Source organism: Kogia breviceps, chromosome 15 (assembly GCF_026419965.1).
Source record: "Kogia breviceps isolate mKogBre1 chromosome 15, mKogBre1 haplotype 1, whole genome shotgun sequence".
In the NCBI taxonomy this organism is placed as follows: domain Eukaryota; kingdom Metazoa; phylum Chordata; class Mammalia; order Artiodactyla; family Physeteridae; genus Kogia; species Kogia breviceps.
This window is the reverse complement of record NC_081324.1, coordinates 84,954,281-84,974,224: the sequence shown is the minus strand read 5'-3', so window position 1 is coordinate 84,974,224 and position 19,944 is coordinate 84,954,281. Positions and strand designations below refer to the sequence as shown.

At 58.9% G+C, this 19,944-nt stretch overlaps 1 protein-coding gene across 7 annotated transcripts in view; it reads right to left on the bottom strand.

The window, feature by feature from the left end:
* Positions 1-2,594: 2,594 nt before the first annotated feature.
* Positions 2,595-19,944, bottom strand: part of AACS (acetoacetyl-CoA synthetase) — a 45,984-nt gene continuing 28,634 nt past the window's right edge. For 2 of the 7 annotated variants that reach the window (XM_067014882.1, XM_067014884.1), the window contains 9 exons: positions 16,325-16,449; positions 11,958-12,022; positions 11,700-11,822; positions 9,757-9,854; positions 8,916-9,036; positions 8,129-8,198; positions 7,496-7,554; positions 6,464-6,666; positions 3,499-3,990 (listed from right to left, as the gene is read on the bottom strand). In XM_067014882.1, coding sequence (XP_066870983.1) covers positions 3,853-3,990; positions 6,464-6,666; positions 7,496-7,554; positions 8,129-8,198; positions 8,916-9,036; positions 9,757-9,854; positions 11,700-11,822; positions 11,958-12,022; positions 16,325-16,449 — 1,002 coding nt within the window. In that variant the 3' untranslated portion in view covers positions 3,499-3,852. Of the gene's footprint in view, positions 3,991-6,463; positions 6,667-7,495; positions 7,555-8,128; positions 8,199-8,915; positions 9,042-9,740; positions 9,855-11,699; positions 11,823-11,957; positions 12,023-16,324; positions 16,450-19,944 lie in introns of all 7 variants that reach the window. The other 5 variants (XM_059039692.2, XR_010836823.1, XM_067014883.1 and 2 more) reach the window with 5 other exon arrangements.

Here is a 19,944-nt window from a genome sequence, read left to right as displayed (position 1 = left end):
CTTGTCAGAACTAAAGGGCACGGCGAGTAAGCCTTAACGACTCCTCAGGCACAGTCGATATGAAGTGGCTTCCAGGCAGCGGCCGGAGGAGAGGGCCGGGGGTCCCAGGCCTGACCTGAGCCCTGGGAAGGAGGCTGGCAGGCCGGTCACACGGGGAGGATGAGCCCCACCCGGGGGCAGTCAGCAACCAGGGGTCCCAACTGTTCACTCTCCCGGCTCGGGGCTCACGCCTTCCTGACCACCACTCTTCCATCTTCCTGCCCTACGGCACCTGGCGGAGTTTGCAAAGCCAGGTAGGCAGAATAGTCCCACTCCCACGCCCAGAAGGATGCCCACGTCTGACTCCCTGGAACCTGTGGAAATGTTAGGTTATGTGGCCAGGGGCATTTAAGGCTGCAGACGGAATTAAGCTTGCCAATCAGTAAGTGTTAAAATAGGCGATTATCCTGGATTATTTGACTGAAGCCAGGGTAATCACAGAGGTCCTTGTACGTGGAAGAGGGAGGCAGGGGTGTCAGATGCTGCAGCCTTTGAGGAGGAGGGAGGAGCCACCAGCCGAGGAGGGAGGCGCCTCCAGAAGCTGGAAGGAACGGGCGCCCCCTAGTGCCTGCAGAAGGAGCACCACCTGCTGGCGCTCTGATTTTAGCCCCGCGAGACCTGCGTCACACTTCCGACCCCCAGAACTATAATAAATTCATGCTGGTTTAAGTTTGTGGTCATTTGTTACAGCAGCAGCAGGAAACTAATACAGGCATACTTGGGAGACATGGCCGGTTCTGTCCCGACCACCACAATAGAGCGAGTCACACGGAGTTTTTGGTTTCCCAGCGCGAATAAAGGTGGTTTATACTATACTGTAGTCTATTAACTATGCGATGGCATTATATCTAAAAAAAAAAAAATGTACGTACCTTAACTAAAAATACTTTATGACTAAAAACTTCTGTCTGAGCCTTCAGTGAGTTGCAATCTTTTTGCAGGTGGAGGGTTTGAAATATTGCGAGAATCGCCAAAATGTGACACAAGGACACGAAGTGAGCAAAACAGCACCAACAGATTTGCATAGGGTTGTCACAAACCTTCCATTGGTAACAAAACGAAACACAACACCTGCGAAGCACGATAAAGCGAAGTGCGACAAAATGAGGTCTGCCGGTACACAAAGAAAGGTAACAGGCCCGGTTTAAAAACACTCAGCTGTCCAGCCTCCCCCGCAGGGACAGGCGGCCTGTGGCCAGTTCTGGCCTCTGAGGCATAAGCAGGTGTGCACTGGGTGGGCTTTCCAGAAAAGCCATTGTTTCGCTGATACAAACGGGGCATGCTGAGGAGGGACAGGCTCTTTGCCTCTCACCCAGCCCTGGTCACGTCCTCCTTCCTGCCTGGGACGCAGGTGGGGCGCTGGAGGTGGGCAGCCCCACGCGAGCATGGCGGAGCCCAGGGGACGGGAGGAGCCGGGCACCTATCGCCCTTACACCCGCCCTGCAGCGGCCTCTAACCTGCCATGACGCGAGAAAAATGAGCCCTGCCAGGGGGCGGCCCAGATGCTGCTGCGACACAGGAGCCAGGCACGACCCAAGTGACACCCGGCTCCTGCAATGATGAGAAAGTGCTGTCCAGGACCCCGGCGGCCCTGAGCCCTGGGGGAGCGCAGGGTGAGGAAAGTCCTCCTCCTCTGGGAGGAGGAGGCTTCACCCTGAGAAGGGCTCTGGGGCCATTCGGTCACCAGGCACAGCCGCTAACTAGCAGGGACCCAGGACATGCCCCCGCCACCTGGGCCAAACATCTCCCAGCGGGTTGCGGCTCCTGGCTGGCCCATCAGCACCAGCTTTAGGCCCTCAGATCCAGCCCCGGCTTCAGAGAAAACACGCAGCACACCGCTTGCACGGGTGTGTGCACATATACGTATATGCTTACTGTATTAAATGCCTCACAGCACCTGCCCCGTTTTTTTATGAAGCGTGAAATAGTTTATTAAACATTGTGTGTCTGCCTTCAAGTTGGCAGAGACCTATCCAATCTCTTACAATACCCAGTTTATACTTGACATTCACACTTGACAAGAAACAATCCATCGTTTAGCCACGACAGACATTGCTGGCCAATCCTGATGTATTTCTTTTCAGCTGAGATTTGGTTTCACAGTCCTTCTGGATGGGACACTCTGCCTCTCACCAGTTTATCAGAGCTGCCACCTGAGAGGAAACCTCTTTACTATCCTGGGATAGAATCACTTTTCCGGACTTTACTCTGCATTTAAAATGTGGTCATAAATTAACTCCAGTAGGGCTTCCCTGGTGGCGCAGTGGTTGAGAATCCGCCTGCCGATGCAGGGGACGCGGGTTCGTGCCCCGGTCCGGGAGGATCCCACGTGCCACGGAGCGGCTGGGCCCGTGAGCCGTGGCCGCTGAGCCTGCGCGTCCGGAGCCTGCGCTCCGCAATGGGAGAGGCCACGACAGTGAGAGGCCCGCGTAAAAAAAAAAAAAAAAATTAACTCCAGTAAACTCAGTGCTGCCCCTTTTCTATAATCCACAAGAAAAAGGGTTCAAGGAAGTTTTTCACTGTACTCGGTTTTAAAAAATACAAAACTGAACATTACGATGACAGGACTGTGTTAAGAGGCTGAAGTGAACAGTACGTTCAGAAGTACACACGGCGGCTGGCGACAAGCTTTTGACGTGCAGGTCCCGGCCCCCTGTGCAGTGAGGCCACGTCCCCTGCGGCCCAGCGGCTCTGCCTCAGCAGGACCCGTGGCCTGGGGGCTCGTCCGCATCCCTGAGTCACACTCCCCACACACCACCCACTTAATTAACATTTAAAAGATTTCAAACCACTCCAAGCCCGTGAAATGAAGAGACCCTGTTAAAACGTGAAACGCACTCATTCTGCAAAGGGCACTGGAACTCTCTCTGCTGGGGAGCAGCGGCGGCTGGGGTGTGACACACGGTTCCCCCGGAGCTGCCCAGATTCCGTCCGTGACACACAAGAGGGCGGGAGAGCGAGCGGTCAGCCCGGGGTCCTGAGAATCTGCCGTGAGATGCTGTAGTCACCCTGGGACGGGCCCCGTGACAGGTAACGGGCCACGGCAGACAGACGGGCCCTGAAGGGTGGCGGCCAGAGCCGGGAGACCAGCACAAAGGGAAGAAAGAGATCGGGGCCTTCGGAGGGGGAAATGGAACCACAGTACAAGGCTGCAGGCCGGTCACCGCCCTGGGGTGAGCCGTCACCAGGAGGCCTGCCAGGGCCCTGGATGGGGACCAGGCGTCGGCCACGCACAGGAGACCCCAGCTCCTCCCTGCGAGTGTGCAAAGACATACACTCTCCGGACCGCCACACACACAACCCAAACCCTCCCTTTCGGCCAGGATCTCCCTGTGGCAGGTCGAAGACTCAGGGACCCAGCAGATGACACCACAGAGCAGAGAATCGTTCTTCCCCAGGCCCACAGGCTCGGTGCAAATCCTTTTTGAAGAGCCATAGGTTTCTAAGTCATTTCTTTTTAAAAAAAAAAAAATTTATTTACTTATTCATTTACTTATTTTTGGCTGCGTTGGGTCTTCGTTGCTGCACCCGGGCTTTCTCTAGTTGTGGCGAGCGGGCTTCTCATTGCGCTGGCTTCTCTCGTCGCAGAGCACGGGCTCTAGAGCGCAGGCTTCAGTAGTTGTGGCGCACGGGCTTAGTCGCTCCGCGGCACGTGGGATCCTCCCGGACCGGGGCTCGAACCCGTGTCCCCTGCATCGGCAGGCGGGTTGCTCACCACTGCGCCACCAGGGACGTCCCTCTAAGTAACTTCTTGAACGCACAGAAGTGAAAGTACAGGCGTGTGCGGCCCAGGGACGTGCCAGCTGGCCTGGCTCAGAAGTCCTGCAGCTCGGGGACGTCCCGGTACAAATCCAGGGTCTCGGGGTTCGAGAAGGCTCTGCGGTGCTCCACCGTCTTCCCAGCGATGATCTGCTTCACGGCCATTTCCACTTTCTTGCCGTTGAGGGTGTACTGCCAGGGGCGGGGAGGAAGCAGACAGAAAGAGCGTTTAGACCCGAAGGGGAAGGAAGTCCCTCGGCTCTGACATCCGGGCACATCCAAGCGGAAACGACCCTGTGACCCGGGGCGACAAGAGCGAGCGATGCCCGGCGGGTGACCGTGAGCAAGTTCCTTCACCTGGGTTAGTCCCCTGGAACATAAACTGCGGACCAGAGCCCCAGCCCGAGGCTGCGGATAAGCTGCTGCGCTAAGGCGCACACGGCTCTCGGACATGCCTCGCTGTTACGCTGCCTCTTTCTTACTTACGTTTACTTTCTCACACCGTATTATATTAGAAAGACTAGCTTATTTCAGGAGTGGGCTGGCTTCCTGTGACTGTCCCTGACCACCGGAAAGTGAGCTTCGAACAAGAGCCTCGCCAAACTTCCGGCAAATCTTCCCCCAGAACCGTCATCTGAGTGAGATGGGGCACTGCTTTTCCCATAGTCGGACTCTGTCCAAATGCTCAAAGGCCCCCCTAAGATTCGTAGCACGCGTTTCACCTTTAACCCCAATGGTCATTTGGCGGCTGTGCTGGCGTGTTTAGGGACCAGGAAAATTCTGGAACAAACAGAGAGCCCTTTAATAAAGCTGCCGATGCCCTGATCTCTCCTCGCACTGGCACTTTTTTTTATCCTGAGATGTAATTAAAATTCATTCATTGAAAACCTCGGTCTACGTGTGAACTAGTTAAGGATCTGAGCACCGGCTTTTGAGGGACCACGTGTCACTGGGGTGTCGTCAGCCCCTCTCGCCCTGAAATGCAAGCGTCTCGCGTGCTTTCTGTGCTTTAAAGCCCCAAGAGCAGCCTGCTGCATCAGCTGACAAAACAAACAAGGCGTCGTTTTAGAAGAAACCCTGCTCCTGCTTCCTGGTGAGAAGGGCTGGGAGGTGGGGCAGAAGGTCTCTGGACTCCTGCTTGGCCCCCTCCCTAACCCCCCCTACCCAAGAGATAAGGCACAGCCTCCCGTCAGGGTGGGCCAGCACGTCAGCTGTGACCAGTGGCGAAGACCTGCTGAGATCAGGGCAGTCGTGGCCGCCGGGCCCTCCAGCCTGGCAGGGCCTCAGACGCCTGCTCGTGTTCCCCTTGGTGTGACCAGACCCCCGGCCGTGACCTTGGCCGTGTCCAGCCCCGAGTCCCTGTGGCTGGGCCGGACTGCCCCCCACCCCAGCCTGGTGGCACAGGGCGAATCCTCTCCAACGTGCTCCATTAGTTTGGACCACAGGGATCTGAGAACACGAGGGCGCTTGAAAAAAGCCCCAGGAACCCTCGAAACGACTTCACAGGCCAAGCGGACGGAGGAGGAGAGAGCTGAACTGAGTGCCCGGAAGTCAGGGCACGAGAGCCAGGCTGAGGACGGAAAGAAAGACAGGCCTGGATGTTCCTCACCTTCCAGCAAATCGCTCCACTCTTCTGTGAGCAGATACAGTTTGGGAATCACCATTTCGGCAGCAAAGGACACAGATTCGTTCTCAACAAGATAAAGCCAAGGGGACTGTCACATTCTAGTTCCCCAAACTGTTCCAGATCGAGACAGAACTGATCCACTGAAGGGAAGCCTAAGACCCTCACCAGGGAAAAGACAGTGAGTGCCACTGACTCAAGAAGTCCCTTCTCTCCTGAGAGCCACTGTCTGCATAGTGTCACCGGGAGTCACCCGCCGAGTGAGACAACAGAACTCCCAGGCCGCGGGGCCCTTCCTACACATAACCAAAGTAGAAAGGAAATGTGTGGATGGTATAAAAAGCCCTGGTTCTAACTGTACCCCACATGCCCACCCCTGCTCGGGGCGCGACATCCAGACTCTCCTTCTCCTGGCGGCCCAGTTAACCCGTTCCCGTCCCCACCTCTGTGAACAGCTACTCCGCAGGCTTGGCTCGGCTGCGCACTTACACTGCTGTGCGCACACACACGTGTACACACAGAGGCCGTCTCGGCTGACAGAGGCCTTCGTTTTGTAAGCGACCCAAGTTAAAGCCGCGGTCCGATCTGAGGGCATCTCCTCCCCCACTGAGAACCTAAACAAAGTATCGGGGGGAGGTGGGGGCAGCTTTCTGGAGCTGTGCCTCTAAATAGATTCAAATCTTCTCTCTGCAGGCAGAACTTAAAATTAAAAGGCAAGAGCAACGGCACCCCAGCGACTCTTTAAAAAGTTAAAATTAAATTTTGCATTAATAATTTGAGCACACGCTAAAGCCACGCAGGGGAAAAGCCAGTTGGACGTGCCAGGCTGGGCCTGCTTACCCTCTGAAGACTGGTATTTAGCAGAAGGTGCTTTACATGCAATTTAGGAAGAGTAAAAAAAAAAAAAAAAAAAAGAGAGAAGGAGATGGCAGAAAAGAAAACAGGATGGGGTTGCCAGGCAACGGGGAACAACTATATATAAAGCACGAGCAAGCGTCTAGATGAGCGCTGCGGAAGCATGCGGGCTCTTGGGGGCCGTACCGGGATGCCCTGGGTCTCCAGGATGAGGCCGGGCACGTGCCGGGCGGACAGGCCCAGGCGGATGGCGCTGCAGATCCTCTTCACCAGGTCGGGCCGGAAGGTGTGGCCGGAAGCCATCTTCAGGAACAGGATCACCCTCTCCTCTCCGTCCTTGTTGTACTGGGGGACACACAGGCTGTCCAGCACCTCCTTGAAGGCCTCCACTGCGGAGACAGGGCCAGGGCCTCGCTCTCACACCATCCCACCTTGATGGGGACTGCCGTGGCTCCCCTGCCCTCCCCCCGCCCCGGCGAGAGCCCCGGGAGACAGGCAGGACCCCCGTCACCAGCAGAGTCAGAGAGCTGGAGCTTGCTCTGGAGCTGGAAGGGCCGACGTCTTACAAGGAGCCGGGCACCCGCCTTACTTGCTCAATTACAAATTTAAACACAAGAGAAGGAATCAAGTGCCGAGGCGAGGCTGCTCCACTGGTGGGAGGCAGAAAGGCTGGGGTCACATGGATCAAGATTCCACCCTCTGATCACACAACCCTGACATGACTTTGGGACTCTGTCATCCGCGTGAGGCCGCCTCCCTGGGAGGCTGATTTCGTGGCCCTGGTGGGACATTTTGAAGGCTCCCGGGTGACCCTCCTGTGCATCCGTAAGGCCCACTGTCTTTATTTGGCGTCCTGGATGGTGCTGTGTTGCTGTCAGCAATCACACAACCTCTCTGTGTGTCTCTCGTCACCCATGAAGAGCAGAGCCGGCTGAGCAAGCTGATGGAGCTCACCGTGAGGATGACGTAATGGAATGCGGATGGGCCACGGGGCCTGAGGAATCCTGTCCTGAGGTTTTTTGAGCTACAAGCAGCGTGGACGAGGCATGTTCTAGAAAGAAGGACACCCTCATGCATGTCTGTGCTCACGCCCGGAGGCAAAGGGGCAAGAGTTATGCCAAAAGGTGGGATCTGTGGAAAGCAGGTCCCTGCTGAGACGCTCCTTGCGTCGCTCCCGGATGACCTGAGAATGACGCCGGGACAGAGGCGAATGCTCACCGATGTTATAGATTTCCGAGCTGCCGAATCGCACTCCGTTGGGGTTGAGTGTGCTGTCGCTGGAGAGAGAGAGAGACGAGGTCATGGACACATGGCGGCTCCAGAGTGAGGCCTGTCGCAGGGGCCCCAGGGACAGTCACTCCCTTTCCACGACAACATGCCGTCATTACTGGCGGCCTCCCCAGCTCCCGATCTCGACCACCCCCCTTTCTCCCTCTAAACTCAAAGCTAGCTATCAAGGGGGTCCCCTTTGTGTGGGAACATCGGCCACCTCCCTGCCCCTCCCCCCCCCACAGGTGCCCCCTCCCGGGGGCGGGCACCTCTCCCCCCTTCACTCTGGAAGGGCCGTAGCGACGGCAGATAAGACATGGGGGGCACATCGGCCGCAGGCCTCCCACCCCAAAGCCCCCCGACCCACCACTGCAGGGCACAGAAATGTGGGTCAGGCCCAGACCCACCCCTGGGAAGCTGACACAGGAAGAACCCAGGAAGGGCCCAAAATGGGGCAGCCAACCCACGCCGCAGACCAAGCAGACGGAAGGGTCCAGGACACGGGAAGCGCCCCCCTCTCCCTGCCCAGATGCCTCGGGAAGCGGGGCCCCAGGGAAGAGAAGCCAAGTCCGCAGCCCTCACCTTCGGCCCAGCATGACGACACCCCTGGTCTTGGGGTTGATTCTGCAGTAGTCGCCGTGCACCCAGACGCCTGCCGGGCGGACAGAGGAACGCGGTCACCCCAAGGGGACAGGATCCTGACCGCCCGCCTGGACAGACGCCCTCGGAAGGCATGACACCAGCGTAACTCTCCTCAACAGACACACCCGAGGCCCAGAAGCAGGTGTGTCGCGGGGCTGGGGGCGGAAGTGAACCAGACAGCTCCCACCCCCAAGGGCACGCCTTCTAGCGGGGTCCGCCCTACACCCAGGCCTGAGATGCGGCAGCACGCGAGAAGCGGCCCTCCCGCAGGTACCAACGAGGGCTGCGGGAGTTCACGGGGGCTGAGAGCAACCCCAGCAGTGAGGAGGTGAAGGGGGGACTGGGGAGATCAATGGAGCTTTGAGGGGGGCCTCTGAATGGAGGGTGGGAAAGTACGAGCCCCACCTTGGGAAGAGAGGGTGGTCTGGGGTGGCTGAGGGAGAAGGTCTGGAGGGGCCGGGGCCCCCCTTGTAACAGAATGAACAGAGGCAGCATGACCAGGTGGGAGGCTACTGCAACAGTCCCAGGAACCTAAGCCTGAACTAAGGCACCAGCCACGGAACAGAGGCTTCGAGAGCAGGTAAAACCCAGGGCACGTGGAGGGCAGAGAAATAGGGAAGAATCGGGTGACACTGGGGGTGGGCAGGGGGCAGGCGCATCCAGAATTAGACACCGAAGGCCCAGCCCGGGCGGGAATCTGGGCGGCTCCACCTGCATCCCGACCCACCTGGGAATTTGGAGAAATACGCCTTCCGGTACTTGCTGCCGTTCTCGTCGTTCCAGAAGTGTGTGGGCTGACAGGGGAGCGGCTTGGTACACACCAGTTCACCGCTCTCCCCCAAGACCGCCTTTCCTGGCCGGGGAGGAATGAAAGCTAAACTGAGCACACGCCACAGCCAAACACCCCGGCTCTCTTCCTCTTTCTCTCCTTTTTTAAGCTGTGAGCTATCACAGAGTAGTTCAGACACATCCAAAGCTATGCAGCCGGCCCCACCCACATGCCCGGCAGCCCGGCATCGGCGAAAGCCACGCTAACGCTCCCCACCACACGTCCCCCCGCTCTCGCTCTTGACTTCAATCCCGTACCGCTCCCTTACGTGGATGAATAATTCTGCCACATCTACGTGCACCTGAACAACGTGTCACTTTGCGTGTTTCTGAACGCTGCACGAATGGTACCGCGCTGCCCCTCGGGTCCTGCATCTCGCTCTGGGTCCTCGTCAGGCTCAGGGCACGGGGCTGCTGAGGCAGTGGGGTGGCCTCAGCAGCGTCCCCAAAGTTTGCATGCCCGCCTGGCATTCCAAGCACGTGGCCCTCCATCTGTGCTGCAGGCCAACACCTACTCCTCAGCCGGGCAGGCTGCAGGAGGCCGGGGAGCCCAGCGGGTGTTCAGCCAGGCTCAGGGGCCGTCAGTCCGCGAGCGGTGGCAGGGGCCGGCCCCTCAGACGGGGCGGTTTTGGAGAACCGGCCCCAAGCAAAGTTACACATCCAAGCGTATCCGAGTTACCACTCACACCTCGTCACAGAGAGAGAAAGGGTTTGGGGCTGTCACCTTCCTCGTTCCACACCTCCACGGCCATGCCCAGGTTCCGGGCCTGAATCTCCCCTTTGTACACAGGAATGGAAGGGTTCTGGCCCACGAAGCAAGACACGATGTCGGTGCCACCTGCAAACAAAATGAGATTCAAGAGTCGGAAGGCTGGGACTTCCCCGGCGGTCGGGCGGTTAGGGCTCCGGGCTTTCACTGCCTAGGGCCTGGGTTCGATCCCTGGTTGGGGAAGTAGGACCCCACAAGCCACACGGCACGGCCAAAAAAAAAAAAAAAAAAATTCAGAGGACTGAGACAAACTGTCCATGTTTTTAATTAATGAACAATAAAGGAGAGAGACCCTGGAGGACAAATATATACTACTCTTTCTCCAGATAAATACTGAAAAATTCCCAGAGGGCTGAGCTTCTCTTCAGGGAGGGAGCGGGGAGGTGACCTAGAAACCGGACTGAACCTCCCGGGTCCGGGTGACTTATCGTTTTGGCCAGGGCTACGTGCTGAAGGAGAAACCACATAGATGACCTCTTGTGGTCGCACGGAAATCCTAGACGCAGGTTCACGCAAGTGGAAGCTTCGCCCCATCAGACCTGTCTGCAGGAAGCGCCACGGCACGTGGTCACGCGCAGAGCCTCTCTGCTGCGCTTTATGTTCACTTCATCGTCGGAGAAGCAGAAACCCTGTGGTCCCTGGAGGGCGAGTCTCCGCAAGAGAGAACGTGCTGGATTCGAAACGCTCCGTTTCAGGGAGGGGCTCGAAAGAGAGTCGGACCCCGGGTGCCATCAAGAGGAAGTGTCATGAACTCCTGGACTCGGGCCCAGCCGGTGACAACTGCCCCCCGGCACGTGCCCACAGGGCGGCACAGGGACACGCATGGGGCCCACCCGGCGCACAGCGGGTGGAGACGGCAGCCCAGGGAGGAGAGGGGGCGAGGCCGTGGGCAGGGGGCATGTATGGAGCCCCGACTTGGTCCCTTCCTAGGCTTGGCGATCCGGACACTGGTGTCCGTCCTCCCCTTTACACCTGTTTGCACACCGAAAAAGGAGCCCTGCAATTTAAAGAGTGTCTTCTCCCGGATCACGCTCTGCGTGTGTGAACGGGGCGGGGCAGGGCGATCGAAAGCCGCATAAAACGTTTTGGTGCTTCAACAACCGGCAGGGTTAATTCCGGGCAGAATCGCAGCGCGCTGACCTGCCTCCCTCCCCCACACACCTCGAGGTACCGGCCGGCGCGTGCTATGAAGACGGGAGAACCGCGTTCACGGCCGTGACCAGCAAGCTCGGGGCAGTCTCGCGCCCCAAGGAAGCACAGCGCTGGGGACAGAAGTGCTGCTTCCGCTGCTTCCGGATTGGAGCTGGGGCGCTCGGGACAGCGGCGGGAGGACAGGCCGAGAGCCTAACAGACGTGGCTGCCCCCAGATGGGCTGGGCTGGGCCGGCCCAGCGGACAGCCCCACGCCCATGCAACCGCGGCACCCCTGCCCACCAGGCGGGCTCTGGGGAGGACCGGGGGGTGTGCTGGGCGGGTGGGAAGCTTGGCTCTGAGGCGGCAGGACCGGGTTTGAGCCCCGCTCTGCACCCAGCTAGTGGGTGGCCTCACGCCGGTCACTTGGCACGTGCGAACCTTGTTTTCTCTTTTGTAAAGAAAACAGAATCTACCAGGAGGAGTTGTTTAGGATCTAAGGTTATGATCAGTGTGCGGTGTGTATGTATGTTCTCCACCCCTGGCAAAGGTTCAGGAATGGCTAACTCAGTGTTTGTAACCTCTCCCTAGAACATAACTACTGAGAATAAGGAACATGGACCGTGCAAACGTGCATGCCCTGCTGACCGTTCACGCAGATAAATTCAAGCCGGTGGACCTGCTGGTCACAGGGGAAGCATGTTTCACGGCCAAGCCTGGGCCCCGAGTCCTCTGGTTCTTCCAGAACCTTCTCCACAGCACAGGCGCATGGCGGGGGCCATACCTGAGATGGAGCCCAGGAGGACGCCGCTCTTGATGCACCTGTAGACGTAGTCGTAGCTCTGGGCTTTCAGTGGGGAGCCGGTGGACAGGATCGTGTGCAGCGTCTGGAGACGGTGAGTTTCCACTAGAGCCAGAATCACTGAGAGATTAGAGCCGAACCCGACACCCTCTGCCTGGCTTGCAGCAACCAGGTCACAGAGTGGATCTGATTTCCACGGCTGGCGAGACAGGGAAAGGACACCCCGGGAGGCACGCTTACCTGGCTTCACGTCTTTCTCTTCCAGCACCGACAGCCACTTTGCACCCGTTCCAAGGATGGTGATGCTGCAGTGAAGAAGACACCGGAAGCTCGTCAAGGCTCTTGCATATTCCAGGCACCAAAGCTTTCTCAAACTAGTGACCCATTTCGGACAAGCTTGCAAAATCCAAGACACGTCATTTTTCTGGGTTGAATTAATGCTCAATATGTAGTTGAAAGCCAGTTACAACACCGGCGTTACTCTGAGGCCGGCGCTGACACGTCTGCAGGGCACCCCGGCTCCCTTTAACCTTTGGCTCTACTTAAAACAACTGTCTGCACATAAACCCACCACCTTCCCAACTGCAGGAACGTTTTCTCTCGGGGGGACCAAAGGAGGCCACAGAATCAAGACCCCTCAAATTCTGAGTCCAGGGAAGTGGAGAGGGCCGTGGGAGCTTTTGTTAGGACAGGTGCCATGCTTGGAATTCCTGACCCATCCCCCTTTCTTAAATAAGCTCACATTTTTATGAAACTTAAGAAAACCGCTCTTCTTCTCTTTTTGAACATTTAGAATCTAGTCCTTTATCCCCAAGTCTGCACTGAGAGCAACACATTATGCTGAGTATAAATCATTGTGTTTTCAAGGGGAGAGTGTTACTTCATGTTCTGTTTCCTTCCACGAAAGCTCTACCTTCCTAACCAATGGCTGTTTGCTCCTGGGGGCTGAAGGAGGCCATAAAATCCAGGTCCCTCCTCGCCCAGACAATACCCATCCCTTCGCACCTGCCAGGCGAGATTCATTCCAGGGAGACAGCCATGTGCTGTCTGATGCTTGACAGAGCTCAGAGGCACAGACACACAGAACCAGGGCCGGCTGGGCTGGAAGGGGCAGAATCTACGGCTCAAAACTACTGTCTTTCATGCCTCCTGTCCCTTTCTTGTCTTCCCTTCACCGGGACACCCTGCCACCACTAAAACCGCAGATGCCTCCTGGGTCGCTGTGTCCCGGTGAAGGCGGTTTTGGCAGCTGGGAGGTCGTGGGTGGGGATCAGGAAACATACACAATCCCCCCCCCTCCTCACTTATTCCATAAACTCAGGTAGTCTGATTAGCTAATTCCAGATCACCTCTGAGAATTAAGGCGTCACCCGTATTTCAACAGGAGACCAGGGACCCATCACACGTTGACAGACCGCAGTGACGGCCTCAGCCACACACACATACAGAGATCTCCAGCCTCCAGCCACACGGGGGAGCATGCGGATTTCTCCTCGTCCCCCATCGGTCCCCTCTCCCCAAGTGGCAGGTGTCTGTCTGCAAACCGTGCCCTCAGCGATGTGTAAAGACTGCCACGGCGTCCCTGGGGCTGGGCCCCAGGCCCGCTTGCGTGAAGAAACGGCCAGGCCTCGCCATCTGTCTCCAGGGTTTGTGTAAGGCGGGTTAAAAAACACAGAGTTCATGAAGCGCAGGCGCCCGTGCCTGTGTGCTCGGCGCTGTGTCTTTTTCGCGAGTGCTGCTGGGAAGCACCCCACGAAGAACGCGGCAGCTCCCGGCTCGCCCCAGCCCGGAGCCCTGCAAGGAGCCGCCTGCAGACGCAGCTCCTCCAAGGCTCCGCCAGCCTGAGCCCCGGTCTCCCCTCGACCCCACAGTTCACGGGGGGATCGTGTAGCGCCCCCAAGTTCAACGCCCCAACGGGGTGCCACGCCATGCGTTAGACACCCGCCCTGCAGCACAGCCCCGAAATCCCTGGGGGACCGTGCCCTCCCCCTCATCCAGCTCCACCGCCCAAATCGACTGCCCACATCTGGCCGCGAGGGCCTCCTCCCAGCCTCCGCACCACCTCCATCTCGGTCCCCTTGGGGCCTCGGCACCCGCCGCTCCCATGGCCTGGAACACGCGTCCCGCAGTCCTAAACGTGAATCGCCTGCCCAGCTGCAAACCTGGACAAAGACCCCAGAGTTCTGCCCTGACCCCAACCAAAATGTTCCCCGGCCCAGACCTGGGGAGCCCAGCAACACACCCCAGACAAAGAGGACAATCCATCCTTTAACCTTGTTCACGTCTGCAAAATAACTGCTCAGTTATGAAACACGTTAGTGAGCCTGTGGGCTGACGCGATGACAATCAACAAAGATTTTTGTCCCCAAGCGCATCAACGGGTTTTTTTTGCAGTACGTGGGCCTCTCACTGTCGCGGCCTCTCCTGTTGCGGAGCGCAGGCTCAGTAATTGTGGCTCACGGGCCCAGTTGCTCCGCGGCATGTGGGATCTTCCCGGACCGGGGCACGAACCCGCGTCCCCTGCATCGGCAGGCGGACTCCCAACCGCTGCGCCACCAGGGAAGCCCGCATCAACGTTATTTTAAACATCAGAGGCCCCTAAATAGCACCGCGAGGACCCAGCCCACCCTGCCAGCGCTGAAGCGTCGCTCCTCCTGCCACAAAGCCACGGGACTTTAGGTGAAAGCACGTCTGACTTGGTGTTTCTCCAGCGTCGCGAGGTGGCAGAGCTGGAATGAAGGCAGCCCCCCCCCGTCTGACCTGCCCTCTCTCCTGTCACCGGCGTGGGCGGCCGGAGCGCCGTGCTGCCCTTCGGGCGCCCCTCACAGGCCAACGAGTGGCACCTGCCTCGCTGAGCCCCGCAGATGAGCCCTCCCAGCCGGGTGAGGGGCCAGGCCAGAGGGGCCCCACGCACGGCCAAGGCCACGGCTCAGCCGGCGTCCGGGGCACAGGCCAAACCGGCACGTAAGGCGCAGGCCCAGCACGTGCGTTCTACACAGACCCAGACCACAGGGCTGCGAACGCACTCACACATGCATGCCTGCACGCGCACCGGCACACAACCACACGCAGGCACACACACGCTCGTCCACAGGCGTGGCTGCTCTCACACCCACATGTGCACGTGCTCTCACACACCCACTTTCCTGTGCACGTACGTGTATGTGCACGCGCATATACACACGTGCGCGCACACACCTGCACACATCCACAGACATGCGTGCTCACACTCTCGTGCACCTGTGCACATGCATGCTCACACGTTCACACTCAGGTGCATATATACTCACACTTGTGCACATACACGCACGCGAAGCTGGGTCTCCCTGGGCCCTCCATCCTTCAACTTCATTAGCTCTAAGACCAGGGACGCACCCTTCTCTCTCCATCCCCTCTTCCTATAGCACAGGCACACACGTCCAAAGCGTCTCCTCCCGAGCCCCGCTCACAGGTATCCAGGGCAAAGATCTTCCCAGGGATTTGATTAACCTTTCGCTGGCAACAGGCTCATTAGGAAATAAATTTCCTCGCTAATATTGTGAGCCAAATGTCAGGATTTAAATGTCACCCAGGCCAAAGTGATACTTAAAATATTAATGCCCAAGGATTTAAGAACGTTAGCGGTTCCTCCTGCTTCCCCGATGTAAATGGACTCAGAGGTGAAGCAATTAGAACATTTCGGAGCGTGGCTGACTGCTGGGCCGCAGGAGCTCTGCCAGCTTCCGTGTTCTCGCTCCTGGAGACACGATCGTTAGGCCACCGGCGACCACCAGCCGCCGTGGCGAGAACGCATCGGCTGTGATTGATTCGTCAGCAAAGCAAGTGCCAATGGAACAGGGCCTGCCGGCCGTCTCTGGCGATGACGGTGGGGGGGGGCTGGGGGAGAAGAGGGGCCACTTCACCCTTCCGCTGACACTGCCCCTCAGCTGGCCGCCGCCTCTGGCATCAGGATGCCCGCTTGTCGTCCTACTAACGGGACTGCGGGGGGGCGGGGGTACCCTTCTGCAGCACTGGCAGCGGGGCATCTGGAAGCCCACTGCTGAGTCTGGGGAGACCCTCGAGGCGCTGGCCAGCCCTGAAGGCTCGCAGAAGGGCGGGTGGGAAGGCCAAACGCTGGGAACGCCCCAGAGACAGACCTGCCCTCCCCTGGATGAGCATCTCCACACCGTCCCCCGAACAGGCATGTACGTTCAGCCTGGGTCATTCTCTACCACCCTGTGGCCATGGGCCCCGTGTGAAACAGTGCCCTCATCAGCCCTCAGTCTGCCTCTCTTCCGGGTCGCTGCTCTGCAAGTTCTTGGAATCCAGAGTTAGAAAAAGAAGACCACGTTCCTTCTCCCGGTGCCCGAGGTTTCAGAGCTCACCCCCGGGCCTTGGGGGGCGGGGGGCAGGGCAGCCCCCTCCTCACCACATGGATCTCCGTGGTTGGTCCCTGTTAGGGGCGCCCGCCCCTTCCCACCCTCCTTGACAGCTTCACCTGCTCCTGGCACCTCCACATCCTCACACAGCCACCCCCGCCAAGAGGGGGACATTGGTGGCAAAGCATTGCAGAGACGGCACCCAGACCCTCAGAGCGGCCGCCCTGTGTCTGAGCACCCGGCACCTACCCGATCCTGTCGACCAGGTCCCAGAGCACACTGGGGGTGGGCACCAGCGGGGAGCCGTCGTATAGGACCACGGCCGCCCCCGTGGCGAGAGCAGACACCACCCAGTTCCACATCATCCAGCCGACCTGGAGCGGACAGAAGGGAACACGTGTCAACCCAGTGCCGGGCCAGCTCCCCTCGGACCCGTCACGCAGCCTCTCGCATCGCTAGAAAGCCACCCGATGCTGAGCCGAAGTAGCCAAGAACCGCCCGGCCCAAACGCCCGACGCTCCGCCCCAGCAATTCCCCGTCAACAGTTTACGGTAAGGGACTCCCCTGGTGGCGCAGAGGTTAAGAATCCGCCTGCCAGTTCAGGGGACACGGGTTCAATCTCTGGTCCGGGAAGATCCCACGTGCCGCGGAGCAACTGAGCCCGTGCATCACAACTCCTGAGCCCGCGTGCCACAACTACTGAAGCCCGCGTGTCTAGAGCCCGTGCTTCGCAACAAGAGACGCCACCGCAATGAGAAGCCCACACACCACAGCAGAGAGCAGCCCCCGCTCGCTGCAACTAGAGAAAGCCCACGCGCAGCAATGCAGACCCAATGAAGCCAAAATTAAGATTAAAATTAGAAGAGTTTATGGCAGGGATCAACGCACACGTGTGCGCTAAGACACGTCAGAGAATGTTTCCTGCAGCCTCACTGGTGACAACAAGGGACCGAAGGCAACAGAGGTGCCCACTGCGTGGTCACGTGGTGCACACGTGCAGGGAACCCTGGGCGCCGGAGCAGGCAACCCAGGTCGGACGTGGGAAACAGCACCTGGCACCCAGCAAGCACTCAGGAGCCGGCCGCCGTGCAGCCGTCAGAAGGAACGAGGCCTGGCTTTGTGTGGAACAGTCTGGAAGACGGACCATGAAGTGGCAGAGCCAGCCCGGCAGAGGGGGCGCAGCGCCCCATTCGTATACAGAACCCCCAGCCCCACCCCTGGGCCTGCAAAGGGGCCCGAGGGGCAGGGGGGTGAGCAGGGCGGACGTGGCTGCCTCCGGGCCCTGGAAGACGCCAGCATCTCACCAAGTTCCCATGTGCTGCGTGAAATGCTTACCACGTGCAAGTAGAGCATTTTTTTTTTTAATTAAAAAAAATTTCACAGCCAAAGAGTGTGTGCTCGTAGCCCCACTGACAACGGCACTCCCATCCACGCTGGGACAATGTGTAGGCGATCCCGGCCTAAAACAATATAGCGACAGAACAAGGAAGCAGGAATCTCTGTCCAGAGACGCCGTAAGCAACGAGGGCAGGAGGACGCCCACCCTGAGCCTGGAGCGGATGCGGCCCGGTGTCCCAGGTCACCCGGTGTCCCCAGGTCAGAATCCCGCCATCAGGGACCAGGCGGCCCCGGGAGGTGCCCACCCTGAGCCTGGAGCGGATGCGGCCGGTGTCCCAGGTCACCCGGTGTCCCCAGGTCAGAATCCCGCCATCAGGGACCAGGCGGCCACGGGAGGTGGCACCCAAGTGGCAGTTAAGAATCCCCAGACAGGTCACAACAGTGTGAGTGAGGCGGGTAAGAGTACGATGACCGACCCACGCACCCCCTTTGGCACCATGGAAACGGCAAAGGGGACCGGGGGCCACACGAAAACCTCCATTTAGCTGAGCTGCCTTTTTTTTTTTTTTAAGCGTTTTAAGATTCTAAATTGAGTTTCTTCTAATAAGGAATCTTTATTACTTTTCCTTGTTTGGGGGGTGGCCTCACAGCACGGCTTGCGGGATCTTAGTTCCCCAACCAGGGATTGAACCCGGGCCCTCGGCAGTGAAGGTGTGGAGTCCTAACCACTGGACCGCCAGGGAGTTCCCAAGGAATTATTGTAATAGGCAGCACTGCATCCTGGCCACCTCACCGTCCAGCTGTTAAAGTGAGTCAGTAAGTGACAGCACAGGCCTGGCTGGGGCCGGCTCCGGGCACCCGAGGCTGCTGCTGGTACCTGGCATCCTCCACCGAAAACCACAACAAGCCCCACCCTTCGTGGGCGGAGGGTGCTTCCCAGGAAAGTGAGCTGCTCTTGAGAGAATGGCTCTCCTTGAGTCCTTCCATTGTCCCCTCGGTGCAAAACCTTGTGAATCACCGTGTCCCAGGGAGGCAGCCGAGGTGGAGGTCAGCATAGCTGTAGCTGCCCCCGGGGTGGGGTTTTGCAATTCAAAACGCTGCTCCATTAACGCCCCAGGGCTAGGCTTCCTGTGTGAAAGGGCCGGAGCCTGGTGGGGACCCGGCACCACCCACGATGTGGGAGGGGGATGGAAGGAAAGCCTGCAGCTGAAAGAAACCCAAATCATTTGGCCCAAAGCCCTGGATTTACGGCTCGGCACACAGGGTGGCGGGGCGACCTGCCCCTGGTCGCACATCAGCGCTCCCTCCTGTGTCTGTGTGGGGCCCTGGGGCTCTGGCACCAGGGAAGCGGGGCCTGGGCCTCGACCTCCCAGGCTAGGAAGATGCCTCAGCACTCCGCCTCCTTGAAATCTCAGAACGGAACTGTCCGCCAGGAAAGGGAGCTAAATCACTCTGGAGCCTCTGGATGTTTGCGGTCTTGGAAAAAGCTGATTTTGAGTTTTCTTCCCTTGGGATAAACAGCACTTCCTTCCGCTTGTTAACCTTTCACCTTCCAGGGTTCAGCAGGGTCAGGAACACCTCCAGCGCCTCGAGCTCAAGCTTTGGTTTGATGACGCCTGCTCCACGCTAAACCACGTGAAGGGCCGGAAGCAGGACCGACTCCGTCCTGGGGGCAGGACGGCGGGCCTCCCACAGGCGCTGCAGTGGAGCGGCGGCTCGGTCCTCCTCTGGCCGCACAGCCGCTGCCCGCAGGCCCCGCCTGGTCTCACGCCTGGATCCCCAGCGGTGGAAGTAACCGCTCGAGCCGCCCTGCACGCCCTTCCTCTCGCTGCCGTAAACAACGGCCACAAACCCAGTGGCCTAAATGTACTGTCTGAGAGTTCCGAAGGTCGGGTGCCCCAAATCAGGTGTCAGCGCGGCTGGGAGTTGCTTCTGGAGGCTCCAGGGGAGGGTCTTTCTTTGCCTTTTCCAGCTTCAAGGGGCCCCCGCGTCCTTGGCTCATGGTCCCACCGCGCTCTGGCCTCTGCTCTGCGTCCTCCCCTCTGGCTCCACCGCTCCTGCCTCCCTCTCGTAAGGACGCCGGTGACCACCCCGGGCCCCGGCTGACGCGGGACGCCCTCCCGGTCTCCGGAGCCGCAGCCAAATCACATCTGCAGCGCCCCTCTGCCGCATCAGGCGACACGTACAGGCCCCGCGAGCGAGGACATGGGCACCTTTGGGGCCGTTATTCTGCCTCTCGGCACGCCGCCCCAGGCCTTCCAGGAAATTCCTTTTCCGCCTCAACTGGTCAGAGTCCCTTTACTATTGCACACGACTAGGAACTGACCGTCCTCGTGGCGTCTCTGGTAAGTTCCTGTCCCCCTGGTTGAGCCACAGATTTCCGTCATGTGACACGCATTCCCACCTCTACAGGCTCAAGAGACTGAATTAACGGTCTCCTTGGTTTCTCTAGATTTCCCCAGGGCTCCAGGGCTCCCGGCGGCAACCGCGGTCAACACAGGGGGACGGGCCAAGCTGGTGCCGGACCTCGG